Source organism: Dicentrarchus labrax, unplaced genomic scaffold, assembly GCF_905237075.1.
Source record: "Dicentrarchus labrax unplaced genomic scaffold, dlabrax2021, whole genome shotgun sequence".
In the NCBI taxonomy this organism is placed as follows: domain Eukaryota; kingdom Metazoa; phylum Chordata; class Actinopteri; family Moronidae; genus Dicentrarchus; species Dicentrarchus labrax.
The window spans coordinates 14,162,205-14,187,717 of NW_026136713.1; the positions used below are offsets into that span (position 1 = coordinate 14,162,205).

Here is a 25,513-nt window from a genome sequence, read left to right on the forward strand (position 1 = left end):
TATTTTGGCTGCCTTTTGTACCAGCACCCAGGTCTTTTCTTAGATGTCAGTGCTTCTGTTGTTTCCTGCAATTAGACCGCTTACACAGCAATGTCAGAGCCTATTAGTCTTCACAGTAAGACCTCATCCTGAAAGTGATTTATTATTATCACTCTTTGTTCACATATCTCTTTATCTTCTGCACTGTTGGCAGACCCTGCTTTTATTTCAGAGACCTGTCTGCTTTAAGAGACATGGTCCCAGCCATGGCGTTGTGTCAGACCAGCTAGTACATTTGTTATTGTATGCTGCTCAAGCTATATAGTAAATATGGGCAATAAAAAGCTGAGTTATGGCAGCCTGTGTGCCATGTTTACGTGTGAGTAGTTGAGGGCGTTTCATTTGCCTGCCCGCTCTCCCTTGTGAGAGCGTTGGAGAGGCAGAGAGTGTCCTGCCTGATACTGAGCAACACATATCGATCTCTGGTAGCCTGAGATGGAAGTCAAGCTGCTTCATTTGCAGTACCACATTAGCCCCCTGACAGAGGGAGAGATAGCAACAGAGAGAGAGAGAGCAGGATGGGAAAAAGGAGGTGTAAGGTGAAAGCAGGGATAGAGACAGATGGAATCAGATACAGTGTAAGGAAGGCAGGAACAAAGCTGAGAGAGAGAGGGAGATGAGGAAAACTGAGAAAGAGGTAGAGAAAGCCTAAGTGTGTGCAAGAGCTGGCTGTTTGGCTGCCAGCAGATCAGTCTGTGGACATATAGCTGGGGCTCTGCAGCCATGCTGACCGCAGGAGAAATCTCCCACGCTCGGTAAATAGCAGAGAGGGAAATCTAACACCTCTGGCAGTGGCAGCTTCTCCCTGCCTAAAACAGAGGTTATCTTCCTCAGTGAATCAGGGAGTTGTGTTACACATCTCCCATGTAAAGACATCACTAGATGTCAAGCGTGAGTGTAAGTAACATGGCCCGCCGGAATACAGCACGAGGAGGAAGACAAAGGAAACACAGAAATGGATGACGCTCCATCAAGACCCTATCTGGATGGATTTGGGATTATTAGCGCTGGGGCAATGAGTAATGGAATTAGAGGGGTGTCCAGGGATGCTTGACATTCCCCTGTAGCAAAGCAGGATACTGACCTCCATGAGCTTAAAGAGATTAATGTCAGTCCATGCTGCTATTGTTAGAGCAGACCCCGCCCTCCTCTCTCTTTCTCTTGCCCCACAAGGAGAAAGTGTGTAATTTCAACTCTGAGGGTGCTGTGACAGAAATTGCATTGTGCCCCGTGAACGCAGTTTGCAGAGACTTTAGGAGAGAAAGAACTGTTTTTTTCTCTTGATGAGAGATGCTACAGCGACTTGACCCCATTCACACCTCTATCAGTCCCGTGGTTCGGCAACAGAGCGTAGTCTCTGCCTCCTTTTCTCACTTGTTACCTGTCTCAGACAGAACATCAGTGGTGCAGACAGCCCCAGCTGTCGGACCCCAGAGAGGGTCCCCGTCAAGGCCGAAGTTCACCACGCCAGAGCCTGGGGATTGTGGGCTGTTGTTTCCGATCACAAGTGGCACCGCAGCTCTGTTGTGTACTCACAGACATGCCTCTGAAGCCCCCCAAGATAAACTGTGTGCTCCCATCATTTGTCACCCAGCAAAGACAACCCCCAAATACATCTGAATCCTTACTTTGATTCATCAAACACATGATTAACGCATGTATGAATCATCAGCCTGAATAAATGAATAGACGCTTTCATTTTCAGCAGTCATGTTCAGCAAGAGGGAGCAGATGAGGCCAGCCTGGCAGAGAGCATCCTTACATACTGGTTAACAACTTTAATTGTCACTGTGCATATAGCCTTCGCAGGTCTAATCCACTAGATGCACAGCAGAGGTAATTTCAGTTTTTCTTCTGAAGAAATAGATTTGAGAAGAATGAATTACATGGGGAGCTGTAATGCTGCAGATAGACATCATGTTATTTATTTAGACAAGGCTGACATTTGGATTCCGAAGCAGTCTTCTTTATTTTTTAAGTCAGCCTTGAGAGGCATTTCTCCTCTACAGTGCCTTTTGTTTTTGAGCTGCATTTTAAAAATTGTATGATTTTAATGCTGGTCTTGTTTCAAGAGTTCATTAATTATCTAGACTAAGATTCTTTGTTCATTATTATCTCTCTTGTGCATTTAAGTCACAGCATTAGGTCTTTGAAATGGGTTACAAAAAATATATATTTTTATTTTTCAGCTGCTTATTCTTTGTAAGTTGCAGTCTGTTTCTGTTTTGTCTAAAACACACAATTGGCCTTACAGATTTGCTGTACTCCTCCTCTAGGGAGAAAGAGATGCTGTCAGCTGAATGAATTTTTCACTGGAAACAAATCAATTCAAATTTGGAACCAACAACATGCAAACGCTATAATTTGTCCCTGCATTGCCCAGCTAAGTCTATATATATATTTCTTGTTGAAATGCCGATGGCCATGTGTTGTTCCACATTTAAAAAGTAGCATCATTCCTTCAGAGCAGTGCTTAGCTACACCCTCAGAGGCATATTTTCGTACACATACTTCATATGGCCTTCCATAGACTGACACCATCTACAGCGGTCTGTTCAGTAACAGAGCTCTCCACATGTCCGTTCACAATGACTCTTGTATCTAAATGTGAGCTCCCACCTCTCATCTGGAAAGTGTGAAGCTAGAGAGGCTCATCTGTATTTTTGTCTAAGTCTCCAAAGTGTTTAATGAGAGTTGGCGGAGGCCTGTGTGGCAGATCAGATGGGCTCCATGCTGTGAGAGACACAGGGAGCTGTGGAGGAGGAGGAGGAGGAGGAGGAGGCTGAGGCTAAAGCCTAAGGCTCAGAGCAGAGCAGATCAACACTTGAGACAGCCAGTAGCCAAACTATGCAAGAGCTTATCTCCATTTCTTTCTTTCCTCTCTCTGCCTTCTCCTTTTCTTTTGTCTCCATCTCTTCATATCCCGCTGTATTCCGCATCAATCTGCAGTCCATCCCTCACCCTTTCATTGACTGCCCCAGCACAAGCACAAGCAGAGTTGTAGTCGGAGCCAACAGTCATGGCAAAATGTCAGATCACGCCAGCATTTCTAACAAAGACATGCAACCTGTGCCAACAGCAAATAGTTAGTCCCCAGTTTTGGAAGTGACACCTGCCCCACACAAATTAATGGAACTGTTGCTGATGTGTTAGAGAAGAGCAAACAACCTGAAGAGATTTCTAACTAGTGTGAATTATTTAAATATTGTACTGATCCCTCAGGCTTGCCAGAGGAGTCATGAGAATTCTAGTAGATGGAAAATAAACAGACTCGGGGCTGGTGTATTTGTGCACGCGTTCTTGTAAGCGTGTGTTTGTGCGTGTACGTGTCGTACACATGCAAGTTAGCACCCATATGTCTACTGTCTGCACTGCAGGCAAATGTCTAATTCTACTTTGGAAGTAAGCATTTGTGTCTCTTTGGGTATTATCAGAGATTTTTCTTGAGACTCCATATTTTATCCAAGGAATAAATAAAGGCTGTGGCTAATAAATGTGACAGAAAAACACATTAGTTCACTGCGAAAAGACAGTGGCCATCTGGTGACAGCCTTGTGACAGCCTTGCATCAGCGCTGTTTTTAATCATTCTGTGCCATTTGTTTTGGCTCACCCTCTTCATATGTCATTCTGTCTCATTTCGGTTTGTTCTAGTGGTTTATTTAACATAAGGGAGTAGACTCGGCTTTGTTGTGCTGTTATCTATATTACAACCACTAAGAAAAACCTGATTTGTAACTATATAAAATGTGTCTGAAATACAGAGCAAGGTTTAGTTATTAATCTCGGTTGCATCACCCACTTCTGTGGCTGAACTATCAACCCCCTGCCATGTGTCTGTGGTTTTCTGTTACATTTTTTTTCAATCAGCCTTTGAACACTGGCATAAGGGGTGGTTGCTGTGCACACATGTGTGTTGACAGGACAGTGGGGGCAGAGGGGAGACCTGCTGGTCTCAGTGGTACTTGTCTACCTCCTCGTGTTCCCCTCAAGGACACGGAAACCATAGGTGTCCGATGATCTCAGACTGTGTTCGTCAGCAGCCATTGTCATTTTGAACAGCAAAGCCTCAAACAGGCCCTCCTACCGACCTGTACAGAATGGTCGGGTTCCTTTTGCTTCTCCCCTTGACAACATGTCCAAATGGTGGCTTGCCACTGGGCCATTGTATTACTGTCCCTCCTCAGAGACCTGCCTGACCTAAAACCTGTGGTGCTGCATGATTGAAAATCAGCTGTGGTGCCTTTTGCAATCTCTTTCTGGGGATTTGATAAGGAAAACTGCAGCTGTGGATAACAATGTCCTTATGTGGATTATAAAAAAAGTAAAAGGATGAGGTTTGGTTCTGATTTCCATGTTGAATCTGAAAAAAAGGAAATCAAGGGAAGTGTCAATTTTCTTCCTTCACTGCATTTATTGTGTAGCCACTTACTGTCTTTCCACTTCTTCTTATGCTGTCCAAACATTTCTTTGGTGTCTGCTCCTGTGGAAAGTTGCTTCTGTTTCTGAAATATTTGCAACATGTGTTCAGAGTCAGACAGGCCATCAAGAACTGTTTATGCTTCTCCATCTTTCTTTGATTTTCCTCAGCCTCGGGTTGCTGTGTTCCCGTCTCATCCACATTCTCATGAGCAGCACCCTGTTTTCCACTCCAATCTCCTTGTTTGAAAATGTTATTTGCATGGCCATTAGTCTTGCTTTGTGGTGGTAAAGAGAAGTAGAATTTCATCACCTCATCAGGGCAGATGTTGATCTCATCTCTTTATTTCACAGTGGTGTGGATAAACTGAGGGGTGACATAATATATTCATTAGGATGTAATTCGCTATTCAATCATTCTCATTCCCAGCCTGGATAATCAGCCCACTGGCCCACGGATGGGTCCACTCAATGCCAAACAAGGACAATTATCTGATTGGTTCTGCTCTCTCTGCCAAATGGATCTGACTGCAAAGAGGCCCGAGCTGTGTCAGCATCCCAACACACACACACCCACACACACATACACACAATAACACTCTCACATTCTCTAGCAATCGTTTGAGGACACACACGGGCAAACTTGCAGATTTGTGTGAGACCAGGGTCTAATTCACACACCTGTGCCTATGGCCTAATACGCTCACAGTGCCTTTTAGCTGCTTTTCCAATTGAGTACTCACTCTCAAACCAAATAACATCATTACTTGGTACAGTTATGCAATAATAGGTATCCCACCTTGAGTAACATCTCACTTATGTTTTATTAACCAAAGCCTCTGACCTGCAGCGGGTCAGATTCTCTTGGGGTCATGGCCCCTGCACTCTTTATTGCTAGGATTAATGAGCACTAAGGTTTCCTTGCCCTTAGGTCAGTCAGGAGGAGGGTTACTGCTGTCATAGAGGTGTGCTTGTTCTGTGTGTGTGTGTGTGTGTGTGTGTGTGTGTGTGTGTGTGTGTGTGTGTGTGTGTGTGTGTGTGTGTGTGTGTGTGTGTGTGTGTGTGTGTGTGTCTCCATGTGTGCAGCTCTGGTGATTCTTGTCTGGTCCCCTTCACCCTTACATTTGGGAGAGAGAGAGCGAGACGGTGGCGTTTTTCTCCCATGAGAGCTCATTATTGCTCTTTTTCCCATTAGCCCTATGGTAACCTTCCCCGGGCCTGGCGCTGTGTCACTGTCAATATCACTCCCAGTCCTCGCCCCAACCCGGCCACAATGCCAAATTACCCCCACCTTTGTAAAATGGCCTTTCCTCTCTGCGTGTGGTAAAGCTGCTTAGATTTCTTACAGCAGGGCCCTCTCAGAACTATTACCAGCCCATTTCCATTTGTTTCATTTTGCTCGTGCTGATGGTGGTGTGTGTTTGAAGTCATGGTAGACAGAAAGAGCTGCTGGTGTAATGTACAGTAATGTTCAGAGTAATACCACCTGTACTGTGTTGCATTCAAATTCACTGCAGGTAATGCTCATGTTGCTATAGTAACAGCTTGTTTTGCGAAAAAAAAAATCAAACCAAAGCAGATTTGTTCCTTCCCACAAATGTTCATATTTTTAGGCAAATTTTTTAACTAGAGATATTTGCTTGTGCATCTATGTACAGTAGACTGAAGGGCCAATTTCTCTGGGGTGAAATTCTTCTCCCTGTACAGATTTAGTTTGTTGACAGCTGGGTCTACCAGTCCAAAGCACCCTCATACCAGTGGGGTTTAGCTTAGTTGCATATGATTTCCATGTTGAAAATAAACAAAGAAAGCAGAATAGAGACAATATGGCTCTCCTCAGCACTTTTACACGCTTTGGTCTCCCTGTGCATCTGCTGGATTTGAGTGTGTGCGAGTGGATTTGCATGTCTTTCTAATGCTTTCCCTACCAGGTTTCCATTTTAGAGCGAGTGGATTTGCACAGGATGGCAACAGAGTATTCTACCAGTTGTTCTCATCTGACACGCAAATACACCACTGATTTTACACACATCTGAACTTCACCATGTAGAACTTTAACATTTCACTGTTTGTAAAATAAATAATAAAAAGAAATAGAGTTATAGCTTGTTTTATTTACATTATTCGGCATGTTTTCCGATCAATACTTTTTCTCGTGTTGAAGTGTTTGAAGTGAATCGTTTTGAGTTTTTGCTGCTGTGTGTGTGTGTGTGTGTGTGTGTGTGTGTGTGTGTGTGTGTGTTCGTGCTCACCCTTGTGTATTTTGTGTGTTTGCAGTTGACGGAGGCTGGAGTGAGTGGAGCAAGTGGTCGGCGTGCGGCGCAGACTGTTCAATGTGGAGGAGCAGGGAGTGCACCCAGCCTTCACCTGGCACAGGGGGCAAAGAATGCCAGGGGCTCGACCTCCAGTCGCTCAACTGTACCAGCGAGCAGTGCCCACAGAGTGAGTGCACTACCACCCACATACTGCAAACCAAACTGTTCAACTCAGAACAATAGAAATAGATGCAGTAGAACAAGTTATTTTTAACCACTCTTCTGGAAAAGGATCAGTAGAATGCAGTTTAGTTACATATTTGCTTAATGTAACTGAGCTGATGAGCAGCAGATGAACATTTTGAAATCAATAAATGTGCTTATAATAACATTTGAGAGCTGTAGCTAGAGAAAACATGAAGCGTGACACTCTCAAGGCCAGGACCTCCATCAAACACAACAACAAGAAGATCACAAACAATACATGGAGAACAGGTGTACAGCATTAGCATCAATTAGCCTCTACACAAAGGCAGGTAGAGAGGAAGGGGAGGGAAGGCTTTTCCCTTCATGCTTTTTGCTTTTGACTACAGTTTCCACTTCGACAAGTAGTGTGAGTGTCCTTCTCCTCTTTTTATCAGATCAAATAAACATTTTATGCATCCTTATGGCATCAGCTTCCTGTGATAGATGTTGAGTATATCTTAGAATATGGTTCATAAAGGAAAGACGTCAATCCCATAAGACACTGACTGACTCTGCGGACTATTACTGGCCTGTCCCCAGCTGTGACCTTTTTAGACAATCGTTTCTAATAAATGCTGCTGATGCTGACCTATTAATAGAGCTGAGAATTAAACCATCTCTCCTATGATTGAAACACAACCTGCCAGATAAAGTGCCACGAGTCAAGTCGGCCAGGAAAATGTACATGCAGGCATGTGTGCAGTTCTCAACATGCATTTGCGTTTCTATAGCAGCAATGTGTATTTCATTTTTTTGTGTAAAACAGCCAGTACTGTGATGCCACTCCCTGCATGTCATTAATAGGGCATGTGCATACTGTCAGGATTAGAAACCACGAGGCTCGTGCAGCACGAGCCGGCAGCTAAGTGGAAAGTGGCACTGCAGGGTCCTCTGCTGACCAGATGGACATGAAGGAAGAGCTCTGTCGCTCCCTACAGATATCAAAGACGGAAAGATATTGCAGCTTCCCATCCAAAAATAATGAGTCTCAGGGTGGCGTCTCATAGAGAAAATTTTATAAATAATGTGCTCTTTGGCTGATATGCATGGTAAACAGAGTTTAAATAGGGATTTGGTTGACAACAATAAACTGAATTATGTATCTTGCACTTATTGACATGATTGGATAGACCGATGCATGGAGAGCAACTGTGTTAATGTTGCATCGTGTATATGTGTTAGCACTACATGTGAGTACGTGTCTGCGTGTGTGCATGCATGTGCATGCGTGTGTCAACCGTTAGCGGAGTTTGGCTGGTGCAGTGAACCAGGGAGCTCAGTCGGCCCATCATCAAAGGTCAGCAGCTCCTCCCCAGAGAGGCAAGATATATACACAAAGATGCCAATCATTGTTCCTTACACACACACAAACATGCACACACACAGTCGCTCAGTATTTACACTGACAGTGCAGAGCAGAGCGCTGGCCTCTGAAGAATGCCTGTCCCAATCTGTTCCCAGCAGATGTGTTTCCATAGACAACGGCTGTGTGAAGTATTATAATAAGCAAAATAGCAAGATGGTTTTGGCTTGTCAGCAACTCCCATACTTCAACCATGTCTGCAGGCTATTAGCTGAGATGGAAAACTTCCTCCTGAAACAAAAGACACCCTTCTCTTCTCCAGTGTAATTGAACAATACTAGTGCATACTGAGCCGTAGTCACTCTGCCACAAAAGATGTCCTCTGTCTGAGGACCTCACAAACATCTCTAATCTCCCCCATTAAGCCATAAATGGCACATGTTAGCTAGGGTTATTGTTTTGGGTATTGCATATATGAGAATCAGTGTGCGGGCAGCAAGCTTTGTGTTACAGCTCCAAAATGAACAGATCTGACCCAGGCAGGATCATTTTCATAAAGCAAACAAGTGAAGCCCAAGATGGAGCTACGCAAAATATGTCCAAAGAAATAATAAATGCACTGGCACAGAGCCAGAGCCAAAATGACAGACAGGTGTTAGAGGGCACAAAAATGACAGTGGGGGAAATATAATACTGCTCGTATTCTCAAACACAGGAAATAAGGACAACGTAAAGACAATTATTTGGCTTAATGTGTGTGATGAAGGTAATGAACTTAATTTGCAGCAGCATCCCATTTTGGGAGTGTCACAAGTGATTCAAACTGTTAAGCTGTCTTTAGTCTGCTTATGAATTTGGGGGCTAATTTGGTGGCAAAGTAACTGATGTTCTCGTCATGGGTTTGTTTGTCAGAGCGGGGGTCACAGGCTGTGTGAAAAATGGCTGAACATTTATTTTGGGCCATATTTCACCAGGACCCGCTGAGGGATGGGACGACTGTATTGTGGAGATAGTAATGGTCACGTTCACTTTGAGAGTTTTAGTAGCCATATTTCCCTGACCTTAAGAACTCCAGTGTTATTCATCTTCGGGCGGTTGACTGGGATTGGCCATGGGATGAAATATATTCTCAGGTCTCTTGATAAATGCCCAAGGAGGAGGTGCAGGAGGCTGCACAGCTTTTATTTATCAATGCAAGAGAGAGAAAGGAGCAGGTAGAGAGAGTTGAGGACTATCGGGTGCAGACATTGTGCTGACTGCCAATGCGGCAAGAGTCCAAACTTCAACAGGAGCCTAGTACATCGCCTCAGAGGAGATGAATTATAAGTCCATATTTGGCCATCTCAAGTCAGAAACTGATCCCTAACCAGCCGGCCCTGGAGCGAGTCTGAGGAGCTGAACTGAAAGCTGCAGGAGAGGGGAACAAACAGAGATTGGCCCTGGGTCAACTCTGAAAACCGCTCATAACATCCACAGATTATCCGCAGGCGGATGTCAATCATGAAGAGAGGTCACACACAAAGAGAATCAAAAGTTCTTCGCCAGCAATTACGTCAAGTGGAAATGAACAAAGCAGTGACGTGCCGCAGAGAGGTATAGAGGTAAATTGGTGGTGGTGTGTGTGGCAAAAGAGTTAGAGAGAGCTAGGCGGGGGGGGCTAAAGTAAAGCCCATCCAATTATAAAACCTGATTAGCAATGTCAATTAAAGTGTGATGGATGTCCTTTCAATTATTGGCTGGCATCATGAAAATCAATGAGTGGGGGGCCAGGAGGAGCTGAGAGCAGTTGCTGGTCAGGGTTGTAGCGAGCATGGGGATCGTTGCGCTGTGACACCTGGTGGGTCAGATAAAACTTCACTCGGTGATGCTCCGATAAGCCACCGGAGATTACAGACAGAATAGAGGGAGAGAGGGATAGAGAGAGGGAGGAAGAAAGAGAGAGAGTTGACTGATTGACTGACTTTATTGTCTGGGTACAAGAATGGTGTGTGCAGGGGAAAAGGAAGAGTAGAGATACTGGATCTTTGCATCTGAGGTTGGCTTAGGTGCCTTTGGTTTGCCCTCAAAGTAAACAGCAACCAGCCAATCTAAGGCTATGTTTATCCAATCAGCAGAACCCAGTAGGCCTGTCTCCTTGCTGACGGGTGTTGTTTTGTCTTTAGTCAGAGTGCACATCTCTCTGTAGACTACAGTGCTAGAAGTCCAAATATCACAGCCTTGTCTGGCCTTTGACTCACCAAGACAATTGGATTTGGGAACTTTAATGAGAGGTTCAGCCATAGTCTCTCCCCCCTTTTTTGGGAGCTCATTCTGGAAGGTGGAAGGTTTAGCCAGGCTGCTTACAGTTAAGCACCTCTATGCTTCCCTGAGGAGAGAAAGTGAGAGAGAGAGAGAGAGAGGGAGAGAGAGAGACGGGAGTCAGAAGAGAGAGGCACAGGCAGGTAAATGGACAGGATGAGAGGGTGTATGTATCCTGTAAGATTCTACGTGTCATAAGTATGTTCTGCGCCGATGTGCAATGTGATGGCAAGAACAAAACACGATCTCATGTTTATCTTCAGCCAGTCATTCACAATTGATTAGATGTCAAGAGATCTCTGGCATTACAACGGGCCGCCATAGAGCTTGGCTGCATATAATCCCGCTACTTAAGGTTTCAGATTGTACTGAGATAATCACCCATAAAATAGATTCTGGCATTCCTCTTAAATACTTGGGTATGTCAGGCAGCTTTGTCCAAAGAAATGGATTTTTCAAGGCAAAAGGAGGAGGCAAGGACAAACGGATAAAAGGAGATGAATAGAGATGAGAGTGAGAGACATAGAGAAAGAATACTTTTTTGACCATTTTCTCTCTTTCTCTTTTTTTTACAAACTTGAATGTTAGCACTCTGCTAATTTAATTGTGCCATTCTCATGTCACAGATTTACTAACACCAATTAAAACTTGTCAAATCTGTGTTTCCAAGGTTGGGTGCAGTTCCTGTCAAGCTGTAGGAATACACAGTGGTGGAAAAACACAACGCCAGTCTGGAGATATTCCTCAAAATATGTTATCTAATGTTAATCAGGTTGATTTTGACACAAACCTTCTGGACGTGTTATTGCTGCTTATTGCTGAAATGCAAATCACACATGCTGTCAGTCACAGGCACATGCTGTCTCCCTTTTGTCCCTCTTTTAATTTTCATTTTCATTCTTGTATGTTGGCTCTTCTCTCCCTGCTTCTGTCCTCCTCCTTTTGTTGTCAACTCAACGCACGCCAGCCTGCAGCACTTTAACCTTTGCCGCTGTTCTCCATCCCTCAAAGCTGCGCTGCTCAATGCGTCCCCTCCTTGACTGTGTTCAGTTGACAGCGCTACGCCCCCGTGGCTCCCCGGGACAATGGCCCTCTACAAAGGCCCCAGGAGCATCCTCCACCTCCGCCACCAAATTCCCCCAGCCCAGGGAGACAGCCGTGGCAAATCCCATTCTCCTGCAAAACACACACACACACACACACACACACACACACACTCAGTGCATACACACACATTGATATTTGTCTGGGCTTAGCTGTCATCTTCATACTGTACTTTTGGGAGAAAGGCACTCTTATGCTTTTGAGAGAGAGAGAGAGAGACATTCAATAAGAGGTGCTAGAATTTCATAAGTAAATCCTTCATTTTTCCACTGTCTTCTCTTGGGGGTGTTGTGTGCTTAGAGACAGAGAGAAAAAGACAGGGGAGAGAAAGAACATGCTAGCACAAGATATATTTATCCAGTGCAGAAATGAAGTAAGGTAACGCTGAAAACCTTCTACAGGAACTGGCTCTTTCTCCTTTCCGATTGTCTGCAAGTAGACGAGCTTTAGGCTTATAAAAAGACTTCAAATCAAGATGGTTGTCTAATATTTGCTAATGCTGTCTCTGCATCAAATAGGCAGGGACAAAGGCGAGCAGCATTAGGTGGAAAGCAAAGCAATGTGAAGCTGGTTTCATGCTATTAAACAGATTCTCAAGTGAGACCTTCACACTGAATAATAGAAAATATCGCAGCAGAGCATGTTGGTATTGTCGTTCAATACCCAAGGGAGGTTTTCAGTCGTGGTTAATAATTTCTTTCCTGGTGTCCTCCCTTTGCAGCTGTGAGCGGGGCAGAGGACGTGGCACTCTACGTGGGTATGGTGGCGGTGGCTCTGTGTCTGACTCTGCTTCTCATCGTGGTAGTCTTGGTCTACCGGCGCAAGAAGGAGGGCCTGGATGCCGACGTGGCAGACTCCTCCATCCTCACCACTGGCTTCCAGCCCATGGGCATCAAGCCCAGCAAGCCAGGTGTGTGGGCACCGCGGCCACGCAGGCCTCCCCCCCACAGCAGTAGGACACTGTTCTTTGTTCTACCCTCCTCTGTGCGTCCGTCGGTCTGTCCGTCTGCCCACCGTGACCGTGAAGCACTCATCTACATGTACCACTGATCCTGTGTTTGTTTGTGGTTGTGGAGGTGGTGTGAATGTGTTTACAGTGGTTTATAGTCTAAGCAAGATGTATTTGTGTGTGTGTGTGTGTGTGTGTGTGTGTGTGTGTGTGTGTGTGTGTGTGGTGCACGCGCTGTTTATTTGCCTGCCTGACACATTATGTTTCGCCACCACCTCATTGTCAGGAAATGTACCCACTCTGTTTACTGCCTCTGTAGAGCCTCTGAGGTTTACCAGCGAGTAATAGAAATACAACTGTCTGAGTTGGATGGAGATGGGGAACTGGGTTGCAGTGCCTGTGATTCACCGTGAAAAAAGCCTTTATACGTTCTGGGTGCTAAGCTGCATCTGAGTTCTGTTTGGAATTGATTGTGTGGTTGCTAAAGAGACAGACAGAGAGACAGAGAGAGAGAGAGAGAGAGAGAGAGGGAAGGGGAATAGACTGGCTTTAGGTGGAATTTGTGTTTGTGTATTGTCAAGAGTGTGTGCGTGTGAGTTTTCTGTTTTCTGCACCATGTGTCTCTTCCTGTTTGTTTCAGTTTTCTGTGTGTGTTGCGACAGCTTTAGAGAGTGTGAGGTCTGTCTCTGTGATGTATGAACCAACCCGCCTGCCACTCATGGAGATTCACACATTTGCTTTTGTCTGTTTTTTTTTTATTATTATTTTAACAGAGAATTCCCATTTGCTCACCATCCAGCCTGATCTAACCACTACCACCACCAGTTACCAAGGCACCCTACGCTCTCGCCATGATGCCACTGGGAAGTTTTCAATGACCAACGGGCCTCTGCTGGACCCGCTTCCCAACGGCTCGCACACTCTGCACAATGGCAAGCTTAATTCGGACCCCGCTGAGTTTGTGAGCAGGCTGTCTACTCAGAGCTACTTTAAAACGCTGCCCCGTGATGTAGCCAACACCTCCTATGGGACCTTCAACTTCCTGGGAGGGAGGCTGACGATCCCTAACACAGGTGGGTTTCTTTTTGAGGTAAATATGGATTTCTAAGGGTGCATTCATGCCTGTAGTTCAGTTAGATTAGTTTGGACCAAGAAAGGAAGAAGAAAATTGTTGCTGTTTTGGTCCAGTTCATGTTCTCACAGACTATTTATAAAAAAAACTGATGTAAACGAGATGTAAACATAAAGTCATATGGATGGGCAGCTTTGGGGATGTCATCCTGTATCATAGTGGACCCATTTGGGGAAATAAAATCACTGATTATACAGCACATTACTGCGATAATAGATTATAAGCATTATTATTTGAGGCTGCATTTTGCACTCATGTATCATAAACAGGACCAAAAGAGGTATTTTCTTCTGTAATATTATGGTAATAGTTACTGTTGTGTCACTTGTGTTTCACTTATCTGCAATGTGGAGCTGCTAAAACGGACAGTGTAGGATGCAAGTTCAACATGCTCCTGTTTTAACTCCTTTTCATCCTGACATAGCAGGAAAAAAACATATATCAATAATATGTTATGCTACAGCTACCAAATGGTCTTTAAATATGGGATATACATACATTTTATACAGATTGGGACGTTGCTATTTTAACTGGTGGATTTAATAGAAGTTTAGCTTTTGAAGACAAGACGATAGTCTTTTACCTGTCCAACCTTGATGTGATATATGAGGTCAAGTAGCACTTTCAACTAACAATGCTCATTATCAGTTCTCTTTTTTGCTAGCACTTTGTGACACCAGAGAAAAAACACATAGGGTAAATTAAAGAGCAGCATGGATTGGTGTCAGTCCATGTAGCGCTAATGAAGCTGGATGAAAGTCCCCCAGTACTGTTTGATGGATCGATGGATTACCTCCCAGTCTTTATGTTTACAGCTCGAGGTCCAATTGTAATAAATGTAGGTGAGAACTGAAGGGCAACAATGTATAATCGGTTTTCTAGGTCAGGGCCAGTTTACTGCTTCCTACTGTAATTTGTAAATGTAATTTATGAAAAGATGAGAAGGCAATGGTAGAAACTTATATACCAGAGTTGGACAGTAAAAGCAGAGTAGTTTTCATTCAGGTATTGTTTTAGTAGACACAGCATTGTAAGTCTATGTCATCTAAGGACAGGGAGATTTTAGTAATCCTCTGAAGGATGTTCTGTTTTCTGCTATACTTCAAACAAACAAAAGTTCTATCTAAACAATCAGACAACATCTGCTACTAAATGTAGAAATACGGTGGGAACAAATCAGTTTTTATTTGTATTGCACATTTTAAATACATTGGCATTGCTTTTACATAAAATAAGAACATTTACAGAAACTTTATTACACCTGCTTTAATGACACAATGCCTCCGACTGGACATTAACAAGGACAATTTATCAGTAACAGCTGAGTCCCATAAACGTCTCACTGTCTTGTTGAAACCAACCCAGACCATTCAGCCTTTAAATCTCGTGCATGTGGGTTTTCTAATAGGTTTGTACCGGGATAACGCACATAAAAGTGTTTGAGCGCTTCACACAAAACAGCTTAGTGCACAGGCTGTATTTCTCTCTGTGATACAAATTAGTTTATAACCGTTATAAGGAACAAACGAGACACCACAAAATGCATGAGTGGCTTGTTTTAGCCGGGTGATTAAAGTGAGTTCACTCGTTTATCTAAAAAGTGACTAACACAAAAGCTAAATCATACAAAAAAAACCAAGTTATTTGCTTTTACAGTATCTAAAATGCATGATGGAGTAAAATGTTTTGTCAATAACCTACATCAACCTACACATAACTTATGTGAAGAGTACCATGAAAGGCGCTCAATAAATAAAATGTACCATTATTATGATGATGATTATTATTATTACTATACTGCATAGTGAATAGTTAAAATTAATGTTCAGTGCAGTGATGAGATGACCTATAAAATCCAAATACATTGTATTCTGAAAGATTCCTGGAATAAAACCTAGGACAAATTATTCCAATTAGGCCCCTTGCTTATGACCGAGCTGGTCAAATTTGTAGCTGATGTCCACAAGTGTCAGTTGTGTGCTGTGAGAATAGACAGAGGAATAGAGATAGTCCATTAAAGATAAAAGATATAAAAAGCCCAACATCATTAGTCCCCTATTTTGCTTCCCCTCTTCACATTAGCTGAGTACAGAGCTTATATAATTATACTGGAAGACAGTGTTTTCACTTGGCTCATTGTAGGCTGTCCAGATTAGCCGATGACAGCGCCAGTACACCAGGAGAAAAGGTCTTTTTTTCCCTGTGTTTCTTGCCATCACTCTCTCTCTTTCTCTCTGTATTTTTTTCACTGTCTCTCCTCTGCTCTCTTACAGATATTTTATGCATGGATTAACTCGAAGACATGTAGACTATACCACACATTGGCACCCATCTTTTCATTGGGACACAGGAAAAAAACAAAACTCAGCATTTGCATGCATTCACTCAGAGGACATATACTGTCACTTAGCACAGATGCAGAGCGAGCACATGGAAGGTACAAGAAGGTTTATAGATTCAGACAAGGCTGTGAGCATTCAGGCACCTTCGCCTTATTCAGACAGATGTTTTGATGGTAAACAGACTCCGTTTACAATCCAGAAACTGTTAGGATTGTGTCACATAGTCACTGTTTGTACTACATTTTAAACAGAATTCTAAGCTGCAGATTTTTGACACATATGCCATAACACCCCCACTACCTCAATAGCGCTCTCTATTCTCCAAGGTGCATTCCCATACTCTCCTGGGGAAGTGCAATTTTCCTGGAGTAGTCCACTCCATAGTCTCAATTATCTACTTGGTGGCAGACGGAGGACATTTAAACTTCGATGCAGTGTGCGCCTTTGTCTCAGCTAATTGTTGACCGTGGGGATGTGTGCCGCCTCGGCTGCCAGTGCAGAGATTTGCATCTACTGTACCTGACGGAGGCTGCCTCTGACCTTCAGAATAGATTTGTTTTTTGTTTTTGCAGCCATACAGTTTTGTTGAGTGGGCCGGCTTCCTTTTGTGAGATGACAAAAGCATTGTTCAGTCAGAACAAATGAGCCTGTCCCCCTCTTCCTTACCCCCCTTTCTCTCTTCCTTTGTTGTTATTTGCATTAGGAATCAGTCTGCTCATTCCTCCCGAGGCCATCCCCAGAGGAAAGATCTATGAGATTTATCTCACTGTTCAGAGGAAGGAAGATTTAAGGTGGGTCTCTTTAACACTGCCTAACTGGCAGTCTTCCCTGGATGCCACTAGCCTGTTTGTATTGATGCTCTACTGTTCCATTAGGAAAGGCTTAAGCGTCTATGCCAGTACTGTGGAGGAGGGATGTAAATAAATAATGTAGCCTTTTACCAGGATGTGCACTGTTTAAGTTAAATGAATTGTTTGGATAACACTGTGTATCTGGCCTGCCACGTTCAGTCTCAGAAGGCACAGTCATTGTAGCGTAGTGTGATAGTGTTACTCAGTCATCACAACTTGGTTTAGCTAGTCAGTGAGTCCAGCAGGCTTTCATTGTTCTCTGTTACAGCTGCTAGATAATTTGCAGAGGTGACAGTATGATATCATACTTCCAAGAGACCAGTAAATTCTCACTAATAACTTCATCTCAATTCATTCCCCCCTCTCTCTCTCTCTCTCTCTTCTCTCCCTGGTATAGGTTACCCCTGGCAGGCTGCCAGACCCTGCTCAGTCCCGTTGTGAGTTGTGGCCCTCCTGGGGTGGTCCTGAGCCGGCCAGTTATCCTCAGCATGGACCACTGCTCTGACGCATGCCTCGATAACTGGGCCGTCCGCCTCAAGAAGCAGAACTATGAGGGCGCTTGGGAGGTGAGGCAGCACTCTAACTCCGGCACAAATCCTCCGTAGAAAGACAAAGTTGCCACCCAGTGAATTTGTAAAGTCTTACTGAACTCACTGAGAGATTTTCTTTTAAAAAAAGTACAAAGTTGCTCAGCAGAGACTTGAAACTCGCACTGGAAAGCACTCAATGCTGTATAGCAGAGGTAGTTCTGGCCCAATACTCATCCACTCCATAGGGTTTAAATTATATTGACCATCAGGTGTTTTCTCATTGGGCTGGAACAAAAGCCTGGAAGCGCTGGCTCTCTCCAGCTCAAGAGTTGCTAGGCAACATGTGTCTCAAAACAGAAATTCTCTAAGCAAATTACTGATCCTCAAAGTACTCTTCTGAGTGCTCCTTGACCATTTTTGACCGCTGCTTCCAATTACAGAGCTCCCTCCCCATTTTTCTATCCATGAAATTTGAAAGTAACCAGAACTGCCAGACTCCAATAGGATTGAGTAGGGAAACTCGTTTGGTGTCCCTACACACACACACACACACACACACAAACACACATACACACACACACACACACACACACACATCCGCAAACAAACGCGGTTTGAGGCAGTATACCCATCTCAACAACCCAGAGAGATTGGAAAGGGGTGCTGGTGGGCTTTGGAGTGTTAGTAGGTCTTCTTTCATGTTCGATATTGTGCATAAATTATTCAGCCTCCCCGTGTGTGGCGGCGGTGGGGTGTCTGTGGGATGGATTGGCCTGTCTGAGGCAGAGGTTAGACCAGCACTTTTAATCATCGGCCGGACCAAATATAGCCCAGCGGCCTGACTGCGTGTCCACCAAAGGAAAGGGAGCCAGGTGGACGAGAGGATGAGAGTGGAAACAACCACAGCGAGACAGACAAAGAGGGAAAGGCAAAGTGGGCAGGCAGGTAATGTAGATGTAGAGAAATGATTAGAAAGAGTGGGAGATTGGAGATACGGCTCAGGAAAGAAGAGAAAGACATTAAGAGATGGTGAAAATGGACATGCAGAAGGAGTAAGAGAAATGAATTGCCCATAGAGTGAGTGCTCAGTGGTGTAATTGAGCCACCACACTCTCTGCTCCACTTTGGAGAAATATTAAGATGATGAAAAAGTGAGACCCCATTGTGGTTGCATAGCAAATGAATTGTGTCAATACTAATTCTATTGATGTAGATGGTGTTGAATCGATCCTAGAGGGGCTTGCTGGGCATTTGGCAGGCAGAATGCTCTCTTCAGCTTGATTGGCTAATGAGAAGAGTCAGTCAACTGGCATGATGGGATTTTAGAGAAAATGTTGTCACCTTGGGTCCAATTTGTCCTCATCAAATTAGCCTAGAGAGCAGTGGAATGATCTCATAAAACTATCCTGTACTGTGATGGGTTAGGATATTTTCGTAGGTATGTCATCTTTATTAGAAATGCACTTGTGATACAGCACTTCAGCTCTGTAACAAAGCAAGAAAAATCCAATGTTTAAACTTTTCTTTCCTTCTTCTTTTTTTTCTTTTTTTTTGACAGCGAAATTAAAGTACCAGTTAATTCTTGTACTGCCTGTTGGCGTTTTTTAACACTTCTCACCATCAGGCAGTAGTGTTGTTTTGCAGATAAATTGGCAAGTTGTTTTCACCTTTCTTAACAAATCTCATAGGCTGAAGGAAATTCCGGAAATCCCAATAATCCGATATTTACTGCACCTCCACAGTCTTTTCTTTCTCCAAAACCATCTATTCTTGCCAGGAATCTATTCGAGTCTCCTTTCATGTCAATTGAGTACCTCGTTCATGCATTATTAAGTAAATTGATGGTGTTCTATAGGATGTGTCTTTGTATGAGGGAATGTGTGTCTTTATGTCAACATGGAGCAAATGCACTGCAGCGAAAAAGAGAATTTGAAAGAAGAACAAAGTATTCCTTTTTCCATTGATTTAAAATGTTACCCAAATACTTTACCCTACAGTAACAATACCTTAAAGACCTTAAGCTTAACTGTTACTTTGTCACACTGCAGGAGGGACAGAGTTTGGGGCCCTGTAACTGTGCCAAACTTTCCTAACAACCCCTTTACAAACACACACCCACACATACAAACATCAGGTACCCAGGTAAACACATTACCCTTCCCTCCTACATAAATTGGGTGCTTGACCTTCCATTCACACCTTGTTTTTTTTCTCGCCCTCGCCTCCTCCAGGACGTCCTGCTGATGGGGGAGGAGCTGGTGTCAGAGCCCTATTATTGCCAGCTTGAGGCCGAGACGTGCCGGCTTTTCACGGAGCAGCTGGGCACTCTCGCCCTGGTGGGAGAGTCCCTGCACATGGGCGCTGCCAAGCGCCTGAGGCTGGTGCTCTTCTCTGACGCATACTGCTCCACGCTGGAGTACAACATCAGGGTCTACTGTATGGACGACACGCAGGACGTCTTCAAGGTAAATTGTGACAAATGTAGCGCTGCCTGTTATTCTGTTTGGCAGGCAGTTTCTAGGACTGAGATTGCATGGATGGAGCAGTTTCACACCAGCTGAGTGATAGGTAGACTATTATGTATAATAGCATTGTCTGTCATATTGGAAGGTTAGTAGAAATCAGCGCATGTAGGAGTTAGGTGTGGCCATGGTAAATTGAACAATATTGCAGGCCTGATTACACCATGTGCAGTTGAAGTGTGGGTGATTTGTGGAGCTGATGTTCCCTGTGAGTCTATTGAAACAATGCATATGTCCAGGTTAATCATGGTGTGTGTGTTTGTGTGCGTGCATACAGAGATGTCTCATTCCTTTCTTGCTGTCTGTGGTTCTGCTTGACTGCCGTGGGCCAAGAAGTTTCCCATCACTTTGTTCAACAGCATATTTCGCTTCTCTCTTTTGCTCTCCACATGGACAGAGTATAATCAAGCACTAATGCCTTCCTCCCTCCCTCGAGGACTGCCTCTGAGTAGCCTGTTAAGATTTCATTTGCATGGTTAATTAGTAAATTAAAAGGAGAGCCTGCCCCAATCTTTTCCCAGCAACCCCCGTGCTGTCTCTCTTTCTCTCCGCACCTCTCCTTCTCTCTCCAAGCTGTTCCTTTTCGTCTGACACCACCCACAGCCACAAGTGCCACTTCCCACTCAAGTCCACTTTTGCCGGCTGTAATGGCTGACCTCCTTGAGCAGTGGCTCGCCACCGGCACAATCTATGGATGGCTGTGGGACATAAACAATGGAAGGCAGCGGGGGCTCGGTCTGAAATTAGCACTCTCAAATTCAGGGAGCTGAAGATGAGATGGGAACTGTGCACATACTCTGCCTGTGGGGTGGGAATTACTGAAAACTCTCCTAGCTTACATCTGTCTTTTGGTGGGTCAATTCTGTCCCTGCTGCTATCTTTCTCAGTTTCTGACAGCTATTGCATTGATAGCTGGCATGCTCAGGGAAGCCACTGGGTGACACTAAACTGTGTTCAAACGTTGAAATAAATGTAAGATGTAGCATACAGGAGCTGATGCAGCTCTGCAGAGGAAGGGCTTTTTTTTGCAGATAGATATCAGCCCTTTTTGTTTATTTGCTATCAAGGCAGTTGTAATGATTGTTCTCTTTATATATTCAGATCATTGGGTGACCCAGTGGTGTTTTGCTGCAGTGTAACTGTTGAAATGACCTTGTGTGTCCTTTGCTGGATGCAGGAAGGCTGCTGGTGCACAAAAAACTCTTTCTCACTGTCTCTCCCTCTAGCTAGCTCTTGTTCTGCTCTTCTCCCGCTCTCTTAGCCAGGAAAAGGACATCTGAGCTTGTTGACTCCAGCACTCGTGCTGCCATACTCTGCGGCTCCCTCGACGCCCTTGAGTGCATTAGCTCCCCGTCTCTCACACAACCTGGTCCTGTGGTAAGCCACGGCGTCTCCAGGGTTTTGTAGTTTTTAGTGAGTGATTTAGAATGTGGCCCACACTGTTTAGTAATCTCGACTTCACACTGCTCTTGGTGCCATTATGGAGGGAGCAGTTCATTTAGCAAGTACATTAACCACTTTGAGTGGAGATTAAACTTCCCTGGAGAGGTTCAGCCTAATCACTAATCACTATCTTTAAAATGCACCATTTATGATTAGACTTTCACTATGGCTACCATTAGAGTTAATTGTGGAGTGTAACAGTGGTGGAGTAGCAGTAGGTGGTACAATGAAGTGGCACAGCAGCATTTTTTTTTAATGTTTGTGTTGATGTACAGTACCAGCACATGTGAATTTTATGACAGTATTTGCACCCTGCTAAGGCACTGCACCTCGTTTTTCAGACAAGAAGTCAACCTTTCATGCATTAAACAGGCTGCACTTTTGATGGGAGATGAAAAAATGTCTCTGCCTTTTCTGTTGTTGTTCAGCGGCAGGAAGAACTGCAGAAACCAAAAGGGATGCTGAGGTTTTATCTCCAGTCCCCGCACTGGCTGTCAGTCTGCTCTGACAAGCCTCCATCAGCGGGAATAACATGCACAAACACGTGCACGCTACACTTATGCACGCTGTACCATGCAATCTCTTATCTCCCAATTACAGCAGATTAGAACCAGTGTTATTGTCTTTGATCCTAAGTGTGCGGGGGCTCTGGGGAAACAGTGACATTTCCATCTGATGCTTGCCGTATGTTAGCAGGGCTCTGCCGGGACCAATTAAGTTAATATTTAATGTGTGTCCCACTCTTGATGGGCCCGGCCAAGGCTGGCACAGAAGCAGAGGAGACATGATCGGCGTTTGGTAGCGCCTTCACTGTGCACTCAGTTGTTCCCAGCTAGACCTGTGGGAGAGCATCACTGATGTTCTTCCATCCCACAACTGATTGAAACACCTGCAGTGAACCAGGCCTCTCAGTACAGAGATAGACCTAACACCAACATCTAATTAAACTGGAAGGGTGCCGAAAAAGGTGTCTTTTTAGGAATGGAATATTCTGCAGCTATTTTTTTTTTATATTGAGCTGTGATATTCAGAATCTGTCAGCTTCTGGTAGGAAGGACAAAATGCTCAGTATGTTTTCCTCTGAGCATAACCCACGTTTGAGTAGTGGAACAATGACAAAATACCCTGGTGTTTATTGATAAATAAATGTCCTTCCTTTACACCCACATGTCTGTGTTTTGTAAGGCCAGTGTTGTTGTACATTTAAAAAAAAAAACATGTAGAATGATTTATAAACCACCCACTTTCTGTCACATTTATTTTTTACAGAGTTTCAAGCACAGTTTGTCTGTAGGCTGTTGAGTGCTAGACTTTTTGAAGGGCCAACATAAATACTAACAGTAGCTTTTGTGATGAATGAATAACTGTATGGGACTTTTTTGCCATTTGGGAAGGGACGCCCCGTCGGGCCCGCATGAGTTCTCTTTGATCGATTGCCACCACATTCTTATACACTAAAAGTCCCCAGAGTTCCCACTGACTTTGGTGATCTCCGGACTTTTCCTCTAATGCCATCATCAGGTCAGACTGTCAATGTCGGGGTGACCTATAGCTCACCTTGTAGATCTGGTGCCCCATGTACCGAGTCAGCAGCAGCCATGGGTTTGAATCTATTACTGCATGTTGTTCCCTCTCTCTCCCTCTTTCCTGTCAATCTTCAGCTATCCTATCCAATAAAGGCAAAAAAAACAAGTCAAAAGGTCTAATAATTTGGTTATTAGACATATTAAATACCTGCAAAACAAATGGCATTCCCATCCGCCTAATTAGCAAATGTTAGCATGCTAAACTAAGATGATTAATATGGTTTGGTTTGATTAGAGTTGTTTGGATTTCTTTTAGCTCATTAGCTTATCTTCCAAGCATCCACATTAAAAACATTTAAGCATACAAGAAATCATAGAATTGAAGTTCACATATTCCAAGACCATATAATAATATGGTAAACATTATAGCTCCTTAACATTCAGGTTGTCATTGTGAGCGGTGAGCATGTTATCGTGCTGATGTTAGCATTTTGCTAAAAGCACTGTAGCCTCACAAAACTGCTAACATGGCTGTAGCCTCTTTAATCATCATTATAGTGGTTTTAAGTGACATTACAACCAGAAAATGTTTGAGTTAACTCCCTTTGTACTGCCAGTATTGTATTTCAGACTACAGAAGTTACGCTTTCATCAATATTCATGTAATGAGGCCAATACGTTCAGCTTTTTGTCTCTTGATTGTAAAAATGTATGTTCCAGTGTTAAATGGGTGTTTAATTGATGTCTAACTGGTTAAATGGTGGCTCCTGGATTCTTTTGTACGGTGTTTGACCCCAAGCTATTATTACTATATGCGTTTAAAAGGGCTCATAAACAGTTTATGTGCTCCTTCCATGATGTTTTCTTGCTAGCTCCTGAGCAGCAAGCTACATTTGAGCAGAAACTTTGTGCTTTTATGTATCCGAGGAGAGAAAACCAGCATGTACGGAGCGCTATACAAACAGCTTTTCAGATCCCTCCATCAGAATAGTTACTGGCAAGGAATTCTTGGGGAAAAACAGAAGAGCATAGCCCAGTAATTTCTGGCATTAAGTTAAAGAAGACAGTCAGCTCTATCACTGAGCCCAGCTGAGAAATTGTTTCCATATTATATTTCTGTGTTCCTCTGTGCTGTTTTCTCCCGTCCTGCTCTGTGATTTATCAGGCAGAATGTGCATCTTTTCCCTAGCAAACACAGTCCCCATTTATAACTGAGCAGACAAGTCCCTTCTATTTGTAGTTATTAATCAGAGTTGACTGTAGCGGGCACGGCCACTGGAGCTCAGACTGATAGACTCTCAGTCAGAGAGGAAAAGCCTGTCACATCCTGCTGACAAATACACAGATTTATGGAGCCCACATAGCCAGGCTACTCTCTATAAACAAATGCATTTGCCGGAAAAGAGCAGCTCTGAAAATGGATCGTCGCTATGAATGCACATTTTTAAACACATGAGGACACAACATCGCCAAGAGTGGAGGGGTGATGACAAGTTTATGAGGATATTAAAGCCTGTGCCTCTCTCCCGTGTTTTAGATGACATGTAGTTTGACTAATTAACTGATCAAATGCTAGTTCTAATCCCCATCAGAGCTAGTTAAATCAATCAGTTTATTACACACCAAGCCAGCACAATAGAATACCACATGTAGTAGCTTGACCTTGCTGTGAGGGAAGTAAAATATTTTAATCTGCAGCTTTGAACCAGTGCGGTTCTTATATAGGCCCCTGCTAATGCTTTGATTTGTTTAGACTGTTTCTTCCCTGCATTCGATGGCTGGCTGTTTTTCTTGCAAGAGGGAGTTTGGTGCAGCCACTAACCTCTTTCTGTCAGCACCAGCCCGAAGAGATTAGCTGTATGAGTGTCTCTTGTTTCCCGGCGGAGCCCGGCCCCAGTCCATCACAGTCCCAGCTCTGGTCCAAGCTGAGAGGATGAGGGAATGGGTGAGAAGAGGGGTGGGATATGAGTGAGGGTGGGAAAGGGGGTTGAAGTCATAGAAAACTGTGGCCATGATTGCGGTAATCCTGTTATCTCTCCTGCTAAAGCTGGCCACTCTAGTGACCTGGAGACACAAATGTTAAGCTGCCTCTGTCTCTCTTCTCTCTTGCTCCTGCTCTTTTCACTCCTCCCTGCTCTATCTCACTCTCTTTAGCCAGCCTCATTGAATGTCAGGGGGTGGTCTTGGCTCTGCCTGACTCTAAATTCACAGTCTTCACACACACCACAGGCTATCTCGAATTCCGTCAGAACAAAAGGGGTTTTTCTCCTGCAGCACTTGAACTTCTCGCCCATCTCATGCATCTTAATGTTTCCACAGTTTGTACAGGGTCAGGGTGTCCAAGAGAAACTGCTGTTCTTATCTTTGCCGAATGGAAACACAATCTAGCGCAGAGTTGATGATTAATATGTGATTTGATAAACTAATGCAAAACCTTGCATTGTTTTCCCCCAGAAAGAGTAAATAATACGGTCAAATTTAGCTTCTCATCTATTAGCTCGCTCACACTGTCATTTGTTAACAGGATAATGGGGCGTAAAGAGGGCCATTATTCT

At 43.9% G+C, this 25,513-nt stretch overlaps 1 protein-coding gene across 4 annotated transcripts in view; it reads left to right on the forward strand.

Annotated features, from left to right (window-relative positions):
• Positions 1–25,513, forward strand: part of unc5a (unc-5 netrin receptor A) — a 124,426-nt gene that overhangs the window by 88,310 nt on the left and 10,603 nt on the right. For 2 of the 4 annotated variants that reach the window (XM_051419111.1, XM_051419113.1), the window contains 6 exons: positions 6,735–6,899; positions 12,385–12,615; positions 13,386–13,685; positions 16,790–16,877; positions 17,335–17,503; positions 19,699–19,932. In XM_051419111.1, coding sequence (XP_051275071.1) covers positions 6,735–6,899; positions 12,385–12,615; positions 13,386–13,685; positions 16,790–16,877; positions 17,335–17,503; positions 19,699–19,932 — 1,187 coding nt within the window. The remainder of the gene's footprint in view (positions 1–6,734; positions 6,900–12,384; positions 12,616–13,385; positions 13,686–16,789; positions 16,878–17,334; positions 17,504–19,698; positions 19,933–25,513) is intronic. The other 2 variants (XM_051419112.1, XM_051419114.1) reach the window with 1 other exon arrangement.